Here is a 19,915-nt window from a genome sequence, read left to right as displayed (position 1 = left end):
AAAGATAACCATATTAACTTAGAAATTAATCACTAGACATAAAATTAACTTTGTAAAGTGATTGTGCAAACATTCCTTTCTCTGTGTGCTCCACCCTTGTGAAATGTTAGAGTAACCTTGTGTTACTGACAACAGATTATGGTATTTTTGTTATAAACAATCATTTTAATCACGGAATTTCCTTTTCCCCTAAATGGATGTACTTCGATAAAAGTTTTATTACATTTTTCAGTGTAAGACTTTACACTACTGACAGCAGCTGAAACTATTATATGACCTGATGGTATTTGTTTATTTTGGCCAGAGAAAATAAAAATCCCCTTCCTGTGATAGCAGTTAGTTGTTTGAAAATACAAGTGGAAAAAATTCAGATCTGAAAGTAAAACCAACCTACCAGTTCACGTTAAGGGGATTTTGTAAATGGGAACATAATGGCAACGATTCCAGGCAACCTAAGTTTAAGCTTTTTGTAGACTTCTGTTAAGCTTAATATTAAAATATTTAGCTTTGCCTGGGAAGGATGCCCCATTCCTGTCTGTTAACCAGCTAATCCTATTGACTAAAGTAATAGACTGATACTATTAAGACAAACTTAACATACTTCACAATCTGAATGCCAATGCAGATAGGAGAGACTCCCCGATCTGTAGTGAATTATCCTGTGTTGATCTCAGTCATTTACATGGTTCTAAATGAACTAGGAAAACAGACTGATAAACATTCAAGCTCTTTTATTTCAAACGAAAGTGAACAAGGTGATGAGAACAAACAAGCTATCAGCTGTGCATCCGCCTTACAAACTACAATATGTACATTCTGCACAGAAATAAAACATCATGTCATTTGAAAAATATTGTATGTATGCTGCATTTGAGGCTCCCTGGTTCCAGACTTAGGAAGTCGGAAGTCTGCAACCAGCTCCTAATTTGAGATTTCACGAGTGCTGTACATGTAAAATATACTAAAAGTTTCATAAATAACTTTTTGTAAGGATCTCCTTTAGTGTTTCAGTTCACAGAATGAGGTTAGTTAAAACAAATTAAATCAGTATATGCATCTGCTTGCCGACTTCAACGCAAGTCTGGTGTACTTATTCCCAGATCGGAGTAATGACAATTTCCAGGGGACTCGAATGCAGCATGAATCCCACGATACAATCAGGCCATCACAGTAACAGAACACAGGAAGCACAATAAATAATCTGAGTCATGAGAGAGAGACCATATGCAGGGGAAAGAGGAGCAGAAGGTCTCTTCATTCTTGCTACGACACCATAAATAGTTGCTCTCTAGTGCAAAGTAAAGCACTAACCCTGGTGCACTGCCTTGTATGCAAAACCAAACAACCATTCAAAGCTTTCACTGACATCAGTTAAATTATAGCTGCACAGTGTTCAGGTGAGACTTCACCATTTAGAGATATTCATTACAGCCAGCTGGGAACTATTTAAAACGAACCATAAATAAATAAAACTAATCACGTACTTCTTCGTTCTATTTACAAATGTGAGCAAGTGGACATCTTACAAAAATATTTACAACCATTTACAATGTTGCAAAAGGTAGTCATCTACAATTACTTATTAACAACAAAAAAAGAACATTTTCTTCACTTTGGTTGATGTCAAAATGACTCAGCAGCTTCTTCATTTCAAAATGTAAACCACCTGTGGCTCCAAACAGCCGCAGCGTATTTGGTGATCGGACAAAACAAAGACAGCAACAACGTAAAAATGTTGCAGATGAATATTACAGATTACAACAAAAGGCTGTTTGACATGGGAGCCAAATAAAATGCACAACCCTGGTTCCCGAGTGAGAAAAGGCCACGGTGTGGAAGGCAGAGGGATCAGTAAGGCTTCCGATACATTTCTTCCAACTACTGGAGTGTCATTACAAGGCACACATGAACTGGTAAAACTTTACAGTTAAGGACTTTAGAGTCAGCCATGCATTGCAGTGAAAACATTTGTTATGTAATAAATACAATAAATGCAAAATGTAAGTTTCAGTAGGCTTTGGGTCAATTTGCCCCTTCCCCAGTTCTTACAATTTCAAACCCATACATTCTCATTTTGTCTTGTTTTGTGCCCATAAACACACTACTTCTTACATATTCACCCAGGCATCAGTGTTTCTTGGTATTTTTCCAAATATTGCTTAATTTAGCTCTTAAGAGTAGTTGACTTCAATTAAATACCACAAATCAAACTGATCAAACCAATTTAAGAAAGAGCAACCGTAGTAACAGAAAATTATTATTAGAACGAAAGTTTTACATTAATGAAATTATTATGATCAATAAAAAGCATACCATGAAAAACGTTTTTTTATCAAATGCAAAATTTGAGTATGTACCGTAATAGTCATAATTGCAAAAGTATGAAATGGTGAAGGGGCAAGATGATGTAATTTTTTAAATTTTTGATGTGATTTTTGTTACTAAGTATGTTCAAGCAGTATCAAAAGAGTCAAAACTCCCAGATTAGCATCGTCTTCTGATACTGCGTGTTGCTCTTTTACTTAGAAAAAAAGTGTGCCTGCTTGTACCCATGCTTCCATTTGCCATACTAGAGTTAAGAGAATCTCTTTTGCAGGCTTGTAAGGCACAGTGCTGAGGTCGAAAACAAACGACAAAAGGAGGTCACCGGAAAAAGGGGAGGGCTTGTGAAGAAGCAGGTCTTGTTTCCTCAGAGGAAAAAATAAATCTTCAGCTAAAATTCTTCAGATCATGCAATCTCCATGTCGTCCATGCTCACAATTTGCCTCTGCAAAAAAACAAGAATGTAAAGAATTATTTAGATTTGCTTGTAAAGTTTCAAAGCCATGTGAAGGAAGCTGTTAACGGAGAACAATGCTGGGCTACCTCAGGATAGACGAAGCCGTCGGAGCCGTTCCTGCAGATGTGCACCTCGTCCTCGGTGGTTTTCTGGTACACGGGATTGGCGAAGTGGATGGTGTTGGTGTTCTTCCTGTGCCAGTTTCTCCAAAACAACACTGCTCCACACACCAGTGCTGCTATGATCCCTGCAGAAGAAAGGAGGGAAGTACATCCATGTCACATCACAAAAAAAGACTGCCAAGATCAAATGTTTAAGTTTAATGTGGAATGGATGAAAGGTGGAACGTACCGAGTGGTAGAAAAACGTAGAGAGCAACAGGATGAGATGCAGGAGCTTCCTTGGGCATCACGGCTTTTTGGAAGCCTAAGGAAGAAAACAAGAATACAGTTCTTTTTTTAATATATAGCTTTTTATGGCTGTTTTTTTCTTTTATTACAAATTTAAAACAGTATGTAATATGTCAAAAATAATTTAAAGAATGGTCAGTTTATTATTTCCATTGCTGTCAAAAAGAAAATAATTTCTTTCTGCCTTATAGAACACAGGTTTGGGGAAAAAAAAAAGGAAAAATCTAAGAATTTAACAAATGTGTGTTGACCAAGATAAACTAATTAAAAATCGTTTTTGCAAGTTTTGGTAACAAATCATGTATGTCTTGTTTATCCTCACACTTTCCTTTACCTTGAGGAGTGCCAGCAGGTTTCTCTGTGGTCTGTTTGGGCTGGACAGATGATAAACTAGTTGTGGGCATCTTAGCAGCTTTAGTGGTTCCACGTGTGGCTGGTTTACTGGTGGTTGTCTTGGACATGACAGGTGGGTCAGTCCTGGCAGGAGGTGCAGCTGAGCACATGTGAGACATTAAAGAATAAAAGTTACTCTCAGCACAGGAAGATGGATTTAAAGGTTTTTGAATATTTGTGCAGAGGAACCATACCTCCCACACATTTCTTCATATCAGCGGCCAGGACCATGTTGTCTGGACAGGCACAGGTGTATTTAGGAGCGCTCTTGTCAAGCAGAGGAGCAGGAAGGCACAGGTGCTCACAACCTCCATTTATGCTGTTACCCACTCTGCACCAGTTTATGCCTAAAAGAAAGCATTGTAATGACATCAATTTAGTATATTTCAGAGATGAACTTATCAGAGATTTGGAGCCGACTTCTCACTTCCTGTTTTTGAGATGATTTGAAACTACAAATCCAGATCTTCCATGAAGAATTATACTTAAAGGAGCAGCAAGGACATCACATTGTGTGTGTGAGCACTTGCACTAAAGCAAGATTCTACTATTTATTTTAAAATAAATGATGACATAGTTGACATGGTAAGCTTTCATTAATATTGTTTAACAATTAGCTCAATCAGGATTGCTGATATGCATTTCCTAGAAGTTGTTAATTCTAACCTTAATGCTTGTATTTAAATCCAGAATTTTTAATGGCAGACAGAGGTTGGAAGCTCAAAAGGATAAAGGATGACTTTTGGTGTAGAGTTCAACTTTATTAGCTCAGAATCAAACTACCTATTTGACAGTTCAACAAAACATCCCTGAGGGCTATGAATACATATGGGGCGAATGCTTCATTTTCCTAATAAAATGGGCAAGAAACAACCAAATCAAAAGTAAGAAAAGGCAAAGGGAGTAAATGACCTCCATCTGCCAAAGTCTCGGCCTTTGTTCTAACAGCCTTAATGAACTTCGCTCTGTTGAAAATAACTTAAGTTTAAATGGTTGTTGCAGCTCTTCCTGTTGTTGCGCTTTTTTGAACACCTTACTTAAAATAGCTACATTTTAGTTTCCCTTTCATAGTAACAAGAGGGTTTAGTGGTAGCAATTAGGTTTGGTATGGTTGGAAAATAAAAAAAATAGGATTTCTCTTTGTGGCTAATGTTTTATGTTTGCATGTAAATGTTGAGATGAATGCTTACTGATTGGCTGCTTCAGGTTGTGGTAAAGAACAAGGGCCTCTGGATTTTGCAGATCAGTCACCAACTCATTGATGTCATTTCCTGTCAGGCGGTTAGCACTGGAAACTGTGCCACGGAAGGACTCCGTCCAAAAAACTTTCTCCTGTTTTAGAAGAAATAAAACACTTCGTCATTTGTTATAAATGACAAACAATCCTGATTACTGTGAAACTGACTACATTCATCAATGTTCAGTGAGCTGTGTTTTAATTGAGGAAAACAGGTGTCTTCACTAACCTCAAAGACAGTCAGTGAGAAGGGATGATGGATGTTTTCTTCCCCAGATATGATCGTGTGTCTGGTCCCTCCATTAACATCAACACTGAAGATAGCATGCAGCTTGGCATCCACCCAGTACAGACGCTGGTTTACCATATCTGTTTACAGGGACAAAGGTGGCTCATTAGACAGGGAAATGACATGCTTTGTTTCAACTCCGATTTCCATAGAGCTCTGTTTACCAAGGGTGATGCCATTGGGCCATTCAATGTTATCTGTCACCAAGGCAACACGACCGACTCCGTTGAGTCCACACTTCTCAATCTTTGGCTCCTCTCCCCAGTCAGTCCAGTACATAAAGCTGAAGAGGACACAGAAAAAATGGAATTAGCAAAATGAGCTTGAATTTTTTAAAAGAACTAAATCATTCAAAGGACATTTTTCTCACTTATTTTCTGGGTCAATTGTGATGGCTCTGGGCCTCCCAAGTTTCTCATTGATGAGGGTCTTCCTTTTGTTGCCTTCTGTAGTTGCCACAGAAATGGTCTTCAAGGTGCTGTCAGTCCAGTAGATGTTGCCATGGATCCAATCCACCACAAGGGCTTCTGGGGCTTCAATCCCGTTTTCAATCACAACATTGTGATTAGCAGAGTTGCTGGCCGTGTCTATGTTTGAGCTGTGGGGAAGGAGACAACAGCATGGACTTAGAGAGAGATAATTAATTTAAAATGTGTGAGACAAACGCAAATAATTAACATCCGTCAGGCTTACCTAAAGATTTTCTTCTGAGAGAGGTCCGACCAGAAGATCTTCTTGTTCGGCATGTCCAGATCCAGAGCCACAGCATTTTTCAGCTCTGGGATCAGCCTGGTATACTCACTGCGGTCCACTGTGAGCTCCCTGACCTCGTGTTTAGTGGTGAAGAACAACGTGGCCACAGTCTCTGCAGAAAACACAAGAGAGTCGGATTTAGCTTTCAGACAGGGCTATTGAGAAGGAAAGTATTATTGAGGAGCACAATCTGGCTACCTGATTCAGCCTTGCACGTTTTGCTCACTGGATCAATTTGATAGCCGTCGTTGCAGTCACACTTGTAGCTTCCAGGCAGGTTGATGCATATCTGACTGCAGGTGTCTGGCACCTCACATTCATCAATGTCTGCAGATGGATGAACACAGGTTCCAGAGATTAGCATACTGAGGACAACTCATACACTAAAGAGGATCTCTGTCGTTTCTCAGTTTAATCTATGACTCCATCACAGTTTGGAGATTGGTGGCTTTTTACACACTGGGCCTTAAAAGCACACTTTTTGTACCTTCACAAGTTTGATTGTCACTCTTCAGTCTGTATCCAGCAGGGCAGGAGCAATTGTAGCCAATCTTCAGGTCATTGCATTGATGAGAACAACTGTTATTTCCTGTTGAACACTCGTTTTTGCCTGTGGACACAAATAAATATAAAACATGTCAGGTATTTCCTCATGCCAGCTGGGAGGTAACACTGCTGTATTAAATACAGCAGCATATTTAATACTATATTAAAACTATAGAGGATGTTTAGCCAGAAGGTAGCTTACCACACTCAAGAGGTTCATCAGACTGATCGTTGCAATCTCTGTTTGAGTCACATACTTTGTCCATGCTGATGCACTCCCCACTGCCACACTTGAAGTTGGTTGGACCTTGACACACATTATCTGTGGAAACAGAACAGGGACTTGAGAGACTGCAGAGAAAACACCTTAAGACATGAAAACCTTTACTTCTGTATGCAAACATGATGCCTCATAAAAGTACTCTTGAATGAGAGGCCCACCTGTTTGACAGCCCACTTCATCACTGTTGTCCCCACAGTCGTTCGCGGAGTTACACTTCAGGGCTTCACTGATACAGACACCATTGCCACACTGGAATTGACCATCATGACAACTAGGCTGACCTGAAAAATTGTGCAAACTGCTTAGAAAATTGGACAACAATGGTAAGAGGGATTAAGTCAAACTCCAAGAGGGCCGACTTACTGCAGTTGAATTCATCTGACTGGTCTGAGCAGTCGGGAGTTCCATCACACCTCCATGCCCTATGAATACATTCCCCGTTTGAGCACTCAAAATCATGGGCGCCACATTGCGACGGCTTCTTCAACGTCTGCTTCCCCTCGCAGTTCTCCGGCCACTCGTCAGACCCGTCCAGACAGTCCCTGTCGCCGTCACATTTCCACAGCAATGGCACGCAAATTGAATTGTTGCACTGGAAGGTCCGAGGGTGGCAGGTGGGCTTGGGACAGTCCACCTCGTCTGAGCCATCAGAACAGTCCTTGTCTTTGTCACAAACATAAGCCTTGGATATACACTGACCATTGGTGCACCTAAACTCATCGGTCTTGCACTCTTTTGCAGCTGTGTTGAAGAAAGGGGAAGGAGAATAAGTTAACGTGATGACATGCTCAGAATTTCAAACAGTTTATAGTTTGTGTTATAGGTAGACATTAGAATTACAGTGAATGTACAGTATGTACACATTTCTTTATGGTAAACCTACAGACAGTGCAACATTAGTTAATCTTTAAAAAATTACATTTTATTTCAAGTGAAAATAGAAATAATCATATATAGATTTAAGCATTGCTTAAGTGTTGCAATAGATACTCTCATAAACATAAAGTAAGGTACAGGTTGCAAAAAACTTCAGCTATACCACAGATCATTTATTAAAAATGTTTTTTTAACATTTACTTCATATTGCTGATAAAACACACTCAAATTAAAGGTCATATTTTTCTAATATGTATTGTAGGGTTATATTTCTATGGTAAGTTGAATATATTTTATGGCTTTTTGCACATCTTATAACTTAGGGCAGCCAGAGATTGTAGATTGGACTGTAGATGTTTCTAACAGCAATTCAGTTTATAGATATTGTGTTTGCTTTTTAAGGGTTTTGTGCCACTAGAGGACTTTGTTTATCAGTAGCTGGACAGGAAGAAGGGCAGAAACAGAAGAGGAAGACATGCAGCTACAATGAGGACTGTGGCCTCTGACATGTAATAAATATGTTTTAATGGATAACGTACTTCCCTCAATTTGAATTACATTTTTGTTTTGCTCCACTTCAAATAATCTCTCAGTCATTTAATTATTACCCTGCTATTGATTGAGCTGCTTTTTGTTGGGTGAATTTCCAGTAACCGACCAGATAAAAGAGTCTGTACTGGTGGGATACTTACTGCAGTTTCTCTCATCAGATCTGTTTTCACAGTCAGGTTTGCCATCACAATGCCAGCTCTTTGGTATACAGTGATTCAAAGGCGCCCCACAGTTGAACTGGGACTCCATGCATGATTTTGCCGCTGAGGAGGGAATCAAGAATAAAGGTTGAATTTTCTGTATGTAGACACAAATAATGCATCTTTTCTGTTCATTTAGATCAAATAAAAATACTCATGACAAGAAAAACTAGCATACAGCAGACAGCTGTTAGTTCATCACTTCCATCGCCACAATCGTCGTTTCCATCACAGATCCACCTGCGGGTGACGCATCTCCCGTTTCCACACTTAAACTGAGTGGAGCTGCATGTGAAGGCTGCATCTGCAGATGACAAGCGATGGTAATATCACACCAGGACAAACCAACACACCACATACAGACTCTGTGGATGTTATCAGCAATTCTAGCTCAGCTTGCATCTCCTGGATAAAAGGTTCTTGCAGCAGTGTAAGCTGCGTGTGTCAACACAACTCATATCCTCTTAGAGTTAATGTTTGACCCAAAATTGTACACAATTAGACCAGTTCCAATCGAAGGTTCCTGGAGTTCAGATAAGGGACAGTGTTAAAACCACACCTTTTATTCGTTGCTTAACCCAGAGGAGTTTACAAAATTACGTTAACATCTGACTCATGGTTAGGCAAGACGTGGAGTAACACTAACTCTTTGAAGAGACCAGCATCCAAGTATAAATTTTTTAAAATAATTGTACATTACGACTTTGTGAAATTTTACAAAAACAGCACGGAAAGAAGAAAACATTCTTTTCCATTTTCCCTCTGTTATTAACTAAAAGGACAACACATAATTATAAGGTTCTTTATACTCAGAAGTCTAAGTTTCCCAGTTTAAAGTTTGAAAAAATTAAGAGAACGGTCTCAAAGTCCCAATTCTGAGTTCTCACCAATCATCTTATGGACTGCTTTTCTCCACTCTCACAACTGGGCAGATATCAGGACACTTTTTATGAAAGGGACCGCCATGTTGGAGATCTTCTCTTGCCATAGATTCCTTGTGGATTTCTAATGAAGCAAGCATCATTTTGTTTTTTAAACTATTTATCTTATTGCCTTTGTGGCATTCAGAGAATATTACTTTAAATTTCTTCATATTTATATTGCTAGTGATTAATGAAAACATTTATTCTAGTCCACTATATACTTGTGCCAAGGTGTGAGAACAAACCCCTAACTTTATCACCAGTACGGAAGCAGAGTTATTTTTTAACAAGGATGTGGTAGCAGTAGACTGACTAAGCGGGTTAAACTTTAAAAGGTAATGCTGCCACACTGAAAGTGTTCTATTTCCAGCTCAAAGGCCTTATCAGCAGCTGGTTACAGCAGCAGCCAAAGCATCAGAAGAGCACAGGTGAAACAGACAGGGGCCTCTTTCATCATCCTCTATCACTGTTTGCACTGCCTTTTTTTGGCCTCAGTCACCTGGAGGCTGGGCCCATTGTCAGACTGTCCCTTTAAGACAATAGCATGGGAGGAGTTGAACCATCACACCACCAGTTGCTGATTGGCCCCAGGATGGCATTCCTCACAACAACATGCAACTCTACAGAGAGCAGGTAGCCTGTCCAGCCGCCAGCATCAGAGAGTGATGAAAGAAAACCATGAGACTGGTTAGACAGCTTCCTACAAGAAATGATTTCACAATGTCACCTTAACACTTCGAATGGGAGGAATCTGATGTAGTAACATTTACGAGAATGTTGAATTCCTTTGATTACTTATTTCAGGAACCAGTAAAACACACACACACTAATGTGCACACATGGCAGGGAAGCCAGGAAGACTGCATATTGAGAAAGTTTCTAACATAAACTCCTTCTGTTCAAAAAAGCTAAATGCCTTCCACTCTCTTTACCTTTTTAGGAATCAACTTTATAGTACCAGAAAAAACAGAACTACAAGTGGGTCACATTTGACATCACATCCCAGCTTCAGAATCCTGACCTCATCTCTGAGGTTAGGAGGAAATAGAAACCACTCCAGACCATGCTTCAGTTTTCCACTGTTAATCATCCCACCAACCATGGTTAACTCTTTCTAATTCAAAAGTTCTCAAAGAGAAGTTTAGTCATTAAATTGTAGTTAATTGCCACTTCTAACAGTGACATAATGAATGTGGATGTTTTCACTTCCAGATTTAAAGCATAGTAAAGTAGTAGTCAAACTGCCTGAAACAGTTATTTGCCTGAAACAAATAACAAATGCCTACTAACTGGCTGGCCCATTTGCACAATGGAAAAACTCCAATCAAAAGCTGGACTTGGAATCACAAACCACAGGTAGGATGCTGCAAAGAAAGTACTTGATTTTCTTCTGAAGAAAAACAAATGTAATCTGTGCTTAACTTTACAACTACCACACCTCACTACATGCCATGTAAGGAGGCATTTCCGCAAAAAGCCACTACAATCAACCTTGAGCTCAAAAAGCATGTAAGGTGAGACCTGTTTGACGGCAGAAACTGCCAGAGTGGTTTGACAAGTTGTTGGGACGTTGTAGCTCAACAATGCTGTGAGAGCATAAGGCAGTCCTGTTATTTAGTGGCAAATGCTTGGAATATGTGCACAATGAGAACCTACACAAAGAGGTTCTTTTATGTGGTCAAAAATGCACTCAGCAGTTAATAAATAACCAGCAGGTGCATACATCACGCTGGGTAAGTAATTAAGATGAGCTTTTATTGATGAGAGTTTACAGGAGTCACTGGGCGACGAGTTACTAATCCTGTTTGATGTGATGAAACCAAGCTGCTGACTAGTTCTGGATCAAATATGGATCCACCCAGGTCTGAGTTAACTTAGTGGATCGGGGCTGGGTTATGGGTTTCACTCATCTTAATTCTGGGTTTTCGAAAAAGAAGTTACAAGAATACAAGGTTGATACATGTTTAGACTGATGCATTAATTGAATAAAAAAATAATCAGATTTTCTCTGTGTATTCTTCCAGTCACCAGTCAGAGCCCATTAAGGGAAAATATTCAATTTTGGCTCCCTGGATCATTAAGTTGTACAAATCTAGCTTTTTGGGCACCTAACATTATGGTTAACAGAATAACAATTAACCTGGATTAACAATTCATCTGGTTCACATGTGGATAAAAGTAAAGTTACTTTGGCCTCAGCCTGGAAAGAGTGACTTATTTTAGAAGCACGATAAACAGTAAGTGACGCTACATTAAATAAACCAGAGCCAGATTTATTTCTCTCTACAAAACCCCCCACACACACAGAGAGAGAAAAAGAGAGAGACCAACTGGAAAATCTGATGACTGGAAATAAGGGCAGCAAAACAGAAATAAATAGATTTGGGAAAATTCTTTGAAGAGACCAGAGATTTGTGGGTGGATATCTGCATAAGCTGGTTAAATGACTCAAGTTAAGGACCGTTCTCTCCTTTCACATAGTTTACCTTTGATTTTAAAAAACCTTTAGCTAATCATAGGCAACATGCCCTTTCAGCATTATATAATGGATTCAGGATCCTGGAAGGTTGTTTTACTTTTTCCTTTGCATTTTTAGTGATTGACAAATCTTGGAAAGAAAACCCTGGAAAATGTTAGTAATGTAAATAGTTAAATGACCTAATCATCAACTGCATCTTATTTCTGTACATATAGTAACAATTTCTAGTCTCTCGCTATGTATATATAAATATATACAGTACAGACCAAAAGTTTGGACACACCTTCTAATTCAATGGGTTTTCTTTATTTTCATGACTATTTATAAGACAAGAAATCCCACTTATTAACCTGACAGGGCACACCTATGTTGTGAAAACTATTTCAGGTGACTACCTCTTGAAGCTCATCAAGAAAATGCAGAGTGTGTGCAAAGCAGTAATCACAGCAAAAGGTTGCTACTTTGAAGAAACTAGAATATAAGGGGTATTTTCAGTTGTTTTACACTTTTTTGTTTAGTGCATATTTCCACATGTGTTATTCATAGTTTTGATGCCTTCAGTGTGAATCTACAATGTCAATAGTCATGAAAATAAAGGAAACTCATTGAATTAAAAGGTGTGTCCAAACGTTTGGTCTGTACTATATATATATATATGCCCCTCCATATTTTTTGACAATCTGTAAACAATAATCTGTATTATGTATTTAAAACTATCTGTACTATTTCACATACAGTGTTATTCAGTGTAACAGAATAACACTGTTATTTTTGCAGTGTTATTCTGACAAAACATCCCCTCCTGAATTAAAAGAACATCACGCAGTAGAAGCTGCATGTTGTGAAAGCCGATGTCACATGAAATTGACGAAAAGGTTTGTGCAGCTAAAGCGAGGTGCACACTTTTCTAGCGACTTCCTTCCTTGACAACCGTCTAAAAGTTTGTCCCGCCCCCGAGGAAAGAAAACGTCTAAATCCGTGAACCTGATTGGATGCAACGTGCATTGGACGGCAGCAGCAGCCAATCACGGCGCTGTGCGTACGTTTCATTCAAACGCAAACCTCATCGAGGTTATTTTCGCATAACTTTATCAGTCAGGTTTTCTACAGGAAATCCGTCCCAGTAAGAGCTAAGATTTAAAGTAAATTTCAGTTAGCGATTTCAAGACGAGAAAAACAGTGTTAATTTAATTACATCCGTTTTCATTTGAAACAACCAGAATTATACCGCATTTTATTGGCATTATAATGGGGTTATTTAAACAGCATCAACATGACTCAGTATAACAACCCGCACTCATTTAGACAGTGATCTTCCTTCATTTTGGATAAAATGTCTTACCTGTTTGAGCCAGACAGTGAATCAGCATCAACAGACACCAACATGTAGACAGTCCCTTCCACACCCCTGTCATGTCCTGTCTTTATTTGTCCCTCAACAGAATGAAAAGTCGGCTTAGACAGCGCAGGTTGGAGATGGAGACGAGATCCGAGGTGGGTTCTGCCGGTTCAAGAGTCTGGGTCAAAGAGTGGACAGCTGTGGTTCTGGACCGGTAAAATCCTCTGTGGTCAGTGTCGCATCTCAGCATGTTTTAAGGAGCTGACAGGCGGGCGGGGCTTAGAACAGTGGTGTGATGTTAGAAATTAGGCGTGATGGGACAATGGGAGGAGCCACAATGTTGCTGCATCACCATCTCTTGTCATCATGTCTTTTATTTCTTCTCTAAAATCTGTTTAGTGTATTCAGCATGTGTGTGTGTGTCTTTACACTTAAATTAGTGCAGTTGTGCAATATATATTATAAGACATATTGGTTCAGTCAAAACGTTGAAAAAAAATATTAAAAATAAGATTAACAATAATTATAATGTACAGTACAAGCTTTTAAAATAAGAAATGCTGTGCAGTTGTTAGAATGGAAATGCATGTACATGTACATATTGTGGACGTGATGTGAGCATTAAAAAGACAACAAACTATTTCCAATACAGGATATCAGTGCACTACGGAAAATTGATGCATAATAACAGCATAAATTATGTAAATAAATGTGTAAAAACAGTGTGAAAGATTGGTATTAGTGATGGTTTTAGTATCTAATGATTGTTCTGGAGACTTCTCTAAGAATGAGATTTATAGATCCATTTAATTTCAAATCCTCCCTACAGCAGGAAGATGGCACAATAAATATGGCTCCTCTTCCAGCCTAGTTTGTCACAGATCCGACTGTAGATATGAGCACATTTAGCTGAATATATATTTTTTATTGCTATTTCCTGACTTATGAAGATAAACTCACAAAGACCTGGGTTTCATGTCGTTTTCTTGTTTTTTATTTTTATTTTGAAAAGCAACTAAGAGAATTCAGTCTGTGTTACATTTATGACTCAGAAAACAGGAAGTCATGGATTAGTGTCAATTAAAGCCAGGATATCTAAGTTAATGAACACAATTATCTTTAAAAAAAAAAATCTAATTGAAAATGAATTATTTTATTTTTTAATCAACACCAGGCATAAATGTTTAAATTGCATCATTATGCCCCTCTAGACAAAGTTTTTCCCATTTCATATACAGAACTTATTTGTGCCATTTATCTATGGAAAACTGCATCATGAAATCTGTAAATTTTATCAGTTTCATTCTGGTTTAATTTAAAAGCTGTAGGACAATCTGTATGTCCTCATCATGGTATATTAACACATTGATGAGGAAGGCCAATTAGTGGACTTTCTGTGAGTTTCTCTGGAGCTAGATTAGAATAAAGAGCAGAAATAGACTGTAACATATTGCACATGCTTCCCCAAATTATTCAACTTCCAGAAAAAGATAGGATATTATCTGAAGCTAAGGCATCTCCCTTCTGACCCAGATCAGGTCCAGTAACTTCACCTGTTTTTGTGCTGTGCTCTAACATGTATTTTGCATCAGTAGAAAAGGGAATATTTTGTTTTGCAAATGCTCTATTTGCTTTTTGGTTAGAGCATTGACACTGCACACAAATTAATCATGTTTTACATCAGCTAGGTCTAGTTCATGCAACAAATTAAAGCAGATCTCTGGGTTTTTTTTCTATTTCAGTTTGGTAAAATGACATTTAAACTGATTACTCTGTTTATTTAGGCACCTATTCATTTGAATATTTCTACTTAAATGAAAGTCAAAGCAAATAACCTGCAGCCTCCTTCCAGCTGAGTAGCTGGGAGGTTTCACTTATTTGAGTGTGAATCTGAGCCCAAGCTCAGCTCCCCGTGTAGAGTCCGCTCCCTTCTTTAATGTTGGTTGTCACAGCTTTTCTCACTGTGATTCAATATTTTAACTATGTTTCATGACTCATAATCCTTTGTGGTCTCACTAAGAGAACTGCTGTCATTATTAAGAATATAAGTTTTTAAAAAATCTGGTTTTTCTTTTTCTGACAGGCACCTTGGGGAGGGGCCCCTTTGATAATTCATCAAATGAGTCGTTGAAAAAAAAAAAGAGACATAGGTGTGTGGTGAGTGGACCTTATTCAAATGTTGCCCAAGAATGAGCATCTTGAGGTTTTCCATAAATGCCAGGACTGCTGCTGGGTTGCATTCCTTGCTCCACCCGCTGCACACTCAGACACAATGTAGCTACAGCATGAATGCTGCAGTTTCACAATGTCGGCGTGTAGGACTGCGTTAGACAAAGCAATTTGGAAGCTTTTTATACCAAGTACCACCTCTGCAAAAATTTCCATAATACATATTTTTTTATATGATTTTTGTACAGTTGAAAGACGGTGTTTAATTGTGTATTCAGTTCTTACTAAGAGATATCCAACTCACGAGATGGAATAACAGACACCTAGACAGTCGCCTGAAGCTGAATTACTAGATGCTAAAGTAAGACACACAATAACCATAGGCCACTTTATTAGGTACACCTAGTCAACTGCTTGCTACAGTACTGTAAGTCTAAACAAAAATGCCTATGCAGACAAAGCTAATGTTACCAAAAAATTATTTTTAAAATATGTTAGCTGTGTTGTATGGAACAGCCAGCAGCTGAAGTAAAACGTAATCTTTCTAAAGCTCAGTTATGTTCACTATTCATGGCTAATATCTGTTCAGCTCTATCTAATATCTCTGCTATCACTTTCTGCATGTGGTCACTGTCTGTGCTTTGACCAACAACAGCATTGATCAGCTGCCTGATAACCTCTGTTTGCATTCCACATTTCTCCCATTTTACTCAGACGTCCGACACCTTTCAAGAAATCACTGAAATAAATGCTGTTAAATGTGTTATTTTAAGAAAAACGAGAAGGATTTAGTGGTCGAAGATTTTTTTAAGACAGCTAAATACATTAATGTTCCTCTCAGGCTGAAATATTGCTTTGGTTTGTATGTGTGGTGGTTTTTACTGGAAGGAATTTACCACCAAAATGCAAACTTACAATTTGCATTTACAAATTTATTAAAACTTACTAAAAAAAACCATCAAGAAAGCAAAAAAAGATGGAAAAACAAAACTTCTTCAAATTGCATTAGGATTTGGATTTCAGTTTTGATGTTAATGTCTCATCAGTCATTAGATGAAAAGCTACGTTTTTGTTGCTAGTTTTTGTGTTTTTGCATAGCGAACAAATCCTGTCCGACGCTGTTTGAAGCCCTAAAACATTTTAAATTTGGGGAGGTCCACAGAAAATGTTTTAAATAATAATAAACATCAGAAGTTTGGTTTTGTATATTCCTACTAATTCACCTTGTGTACAAATAATTGTATATTTGTAAATTTTGTGGGACAGAAGTAGAGCTTCTTGCCCCAAACCATTAATTTGGAGACTTCAGTGACACTGTTTGCACTATGCAACAAAAGAAATGGATTAGTTCCCCGCTAATAGAATGTGATGCTTGTAAATCCACACTGCTTACATTAAAAAAGGAAGCTCAAATGGAAGTTTAACAGGAACAAGTTTTTTGTCAACGGCTCATCTGAGCGCATCTTTTGATAATGAGTAAAGACTCAGTGTTATGTACGGCATGTCCTCAGTCATCTGTAAATCTCGTCGCATCTCAGCTTAAAAAATCTGAACAGACACATTTAAAAACATCTAGGCCGTCAGGATAGTTTTGATGATAACGATACTAACATCGTTATCACATGAGTAACAACATATCAGAGCTATGCGCACACACAGGCACACATCTCAGTACTTCCATGGTGCTAGCTTTAAAATAATTGTTTGCTTTTTTTTTTAAAGATTTGCACATCATAATGCACTAAACAAGTAATAAAACTGTAAAATATATCTACTACCCTACAATAACTTCCTTTAAAAGATAATGTATTAAAGAAAAGCCTGTATTTATCAAACATAAAAGTGTAGAGCTAATAATGAAGCTGGCATGGGGAACTCAGCTCATTGTTCTCACAAGTCCCAAAGGTTATATCCTTCTTGTTATTGGTGTTTTTCTCACAAAGTAATTCGAACAGAGGCAGCCTGACTATTGTAAATGTCACATAGAGATAAAAATGTGAGCAAACACACAGACCAATAAATGATGGCGTGGACTTGCATCCCTTTTATAAAGCAGCTAAACAGGACAGATGATTCATTGAAGGACAATAAATAAAAAAACAAAAACAAATAATAAAAGAATTAAGGCGAATAAACTAAGTCAAAATACTTTTTACCGATATCCCTAAAAAGGAGGCAGCCAATTGCCTTCAAAAGTCTCCTGATTAGTGAATAGAGTCAGCTTCTGTGTGATTTAATATCAGAATAAATTCAGCTGTTGTGAAAGTCTCAACGATTTGTTAAAGAACCACGGTAAGGTTCTGAAACAATAAGCTTAATGAGGTTTTGAATGTCTTTTTCAGGACACATGTGAGGCATTCATTCCACAAATTTGAATGGCAAGAAGAAAGACATTATTTTAAAAAAAGATCATAAGTTGTGTTTGCTGTGTACAACAAACCATGTAAAGAACCTAACAAACATTGTAGAAGATTTTCTAGTCTGGTTACTTTTTGACTAGCATACAAACTCCACTGGAAAACTGTGAATCCTGGTAATGGCAGCATCATGCTGTGGTGATGCTTTTCTCCTGAGAACCAGGTCCGAGTTAATGGATAGCTGGATGGAGCTAATACAATAAAACAATAGTTGTGATCATGAATCTCTTTCACTTCTATTTTGTGGGTCAAATGCTGAAAAGTTTAGGAATGATAAAGTGGAGGGCCTTGTCAAAGTTTTTACTTTAAACTAATTGAGAACCTGGTGCAAGGATGGCAAACAGCTGTGCACACATGCTCCAACCAAACTGGCAAGTCAGTGCAAACCAGCAGCAAACTGTGGTTCTAGAACAGTATTGACTTAGTACAAACAGTATAGCACAAATTTTAAATTTTAATTGGTAAAAAAAAAAGAAAGAGGAAAACAATTCTTTCACTTTACATTTATGCAGCTTCTGTTGTGTCAAACAAAAGCCTAATAAAACACATCAAAGTTTGTGGTTTCAACTTTACAAAATGTTAACAAAGAGTCACAGGGCATCAATGCTTTTGCAAAGTGTTGGTCTTTGTAGTTCCAGTGAAAGAAAAAAAAATTGGAGAACTAGTCATCCTCACGATAATGTGAAGCGGAGAAGCTGGGAGTATAATTTCCTAGAAACCAGGAAACGGAGGTCTGTGGTTGTAATTAAACTGTTAGACCCCACCCTCATTCTGCTCATTCTGACTCAGCAGACCAACTGTATATCCACAAATATAAAAACTGTTGACTTTCACTTTATTAAAGTGAACTGTCGGAATTTATTTTGTGAAGTTTGACTGAGAAGTGAGACTAAGAAAAGATGGAAGTAGAGAAGGTTCTCTAAGGAAACTTAGTTTCTCCCTCCCTGTAGTATAAAATATTCAAAAAAAAAGAAGAAACCAAGATGCAGAGGGTTGAACTTAGCTGCTCTGTGTCTATGTAAGAACTCCTCCCAGTGGAGAAACAGGATCATTACATGTTATGGCTTACCTTTAGTGCTGTCTGTGCCTAAAACTAAACGTTGAGCTGAAAAATGGGCATTTTAACAGCACACTATCGCACAATGTCAATAGTTTATTGTTTTATATAAGTATGAGCAACAGCAATACAGCACAGCACAGACACATGTTAACTCAGTGGAGGAAACAGTGATGCTTTGGTTCACTCTGGTTACCTATGGGGATGAGGAAAAAGTTACAGTACATGAGTTGCAAGCTGTACATACGTGCACTGACATTATACTCTATAAATAGTCTTCACAGTATATCCAACACCATACAGCCTCGAATGAGGGAGTCTCAAGCAGAGAGGAGCCACTGTCCCCCTGGTCCTTTGTCTTGAAAAGAGAAAAAAAAAAGTGCAAACCCTTCCCCCAAACAGCTCTGAAGTCCTAAAATCACTACGCAACAACTGAAGAAGAGACAATTAAAGCTACAGTACTCATACAAACTAAAAATTATTCAAGTCTACCATTAATAGGTATCGGTGAAGCAGCAGCTGGATTGTTTTTTATGCTGTAACCTCAGCTCCATTAAGCCTCAGTCTAATAACCCTGGTGGGTTGTTGAACACATCGCACCCACAGCAGCTTCGCTCTCCAGCTCCGACGACAACAAACACCTGATTTACACCCGATCTGCTAATCCCGGTGGCTCCAGAGGGGCCAAACACGGCTACAACACATGGCTGAAGACTGATTCAAGGGTCAGGTTTGTTTATGTTCTCCAGGCTGGGTTGTTAAGATGCGCTCGTTTTATCTGCACTCATTTTCTGTTTACATTCATTGGTGTTGACTTGATTTTACTTCAATCCTCAAAAGGTTTAATTCCTCATGGAAGTGTGGAAGTCGTTCTTTTTTTTTTCTTCTTTTTTTTTTTTTAGAAATTCTGCAAAAAAAAAGAAAATTCTGAAAACCTTAAATATTGGCTTGAGGAAACATAAAAATCTAACACTTCAACAATCTTTAGTGATCTGGGTAAACAGAATTTTAACTAGACTTTTCAATTCTGCTTTAAAAGCATAACAAATCAATTAGGAACATTCCATAACACAGAATAACAATGCTGTATTTACCTCAATAAATAAAAAACAGACAGCAAGAATTTCAGTCTGCAGTGAGCAATAAAGAAAAAAATTTGTTTGTGAAAAAGCAGCAAAAACTCAATAACTATAGTTGAATTAACATTAGAAGT

At 38.1% G+C, this 19,915-nt stretch overlaps 1 protein-coding gene across 1 annotated transcript; it reads right to left on the bottom strand.

Moving 5' to 3' along the window:
- Nucleotides 1-714: 714 nt before the first annotated feature.
- On the bottom strand, nucleotides 715-13,314 carry ldlrb (low density lipoprotein receptor b). Its single transcript, XM_032563269.1, has 18 exons — nucleotides 13,063-13,314; nucleotides 8,497-8,622; nucleotides 8,259-8,381; nucleotides 7,054-7,431; nucleotides 6,849-6,971; nucleotides 6,610-6,729; nucleotides 6,349-6,471; nucleotides 6,060-6,188; nucleotides 5,802-5,973; nucleotides 5,479-5,706; nucleotides 5,273-5,391; nucleotides 5,049-5,188; nucleotides 4,773-4,914; nucleotides 3,777-3,929; nucleotides 3,524-3,682; nucleotides 3,131-3,205; nucleotides 2,866-3,026; nucleotides 715-2,767 (listed from the first exon to the last, which is right to left on the bottom strand). Exons 1-18 carry the CDS (start codon nucleotides 13,133-13,135, stop codon nucleotides 2,729-2,731), a joined length of 2,583 nt encoding a protein of 860 aa, XP_032419160.1. The 5' UTR covers nucleotides 13,136-13,314; the 3' UTR covers nucleotides 715-2,728.
- Nucleotides 13,315-19,915: the final 6,601 nt, after the last annotated feature.

Source organism: Xiphophorus hellerii, chromosome 5, assembly GCF_003331165.1.
Source record: "Xiphophorus hellerii strain 12219 chromosome 5, Xiphophorus_hellerii-4.1, whole genome shotgun sequence".
Classification (NCBI taxonomy): Eukaryota; Metazoa; Chordata; class Actinopteri; order Cyprinodontiformes; family Poeciliidae; genus Xiphophorus; species Xiphophorus hellerii.
The sequence above is the reverse complement of the archived record's forward strand: the minus strand, read 5'-3'. Positions and strand labels throughout refer to the sequence as shown.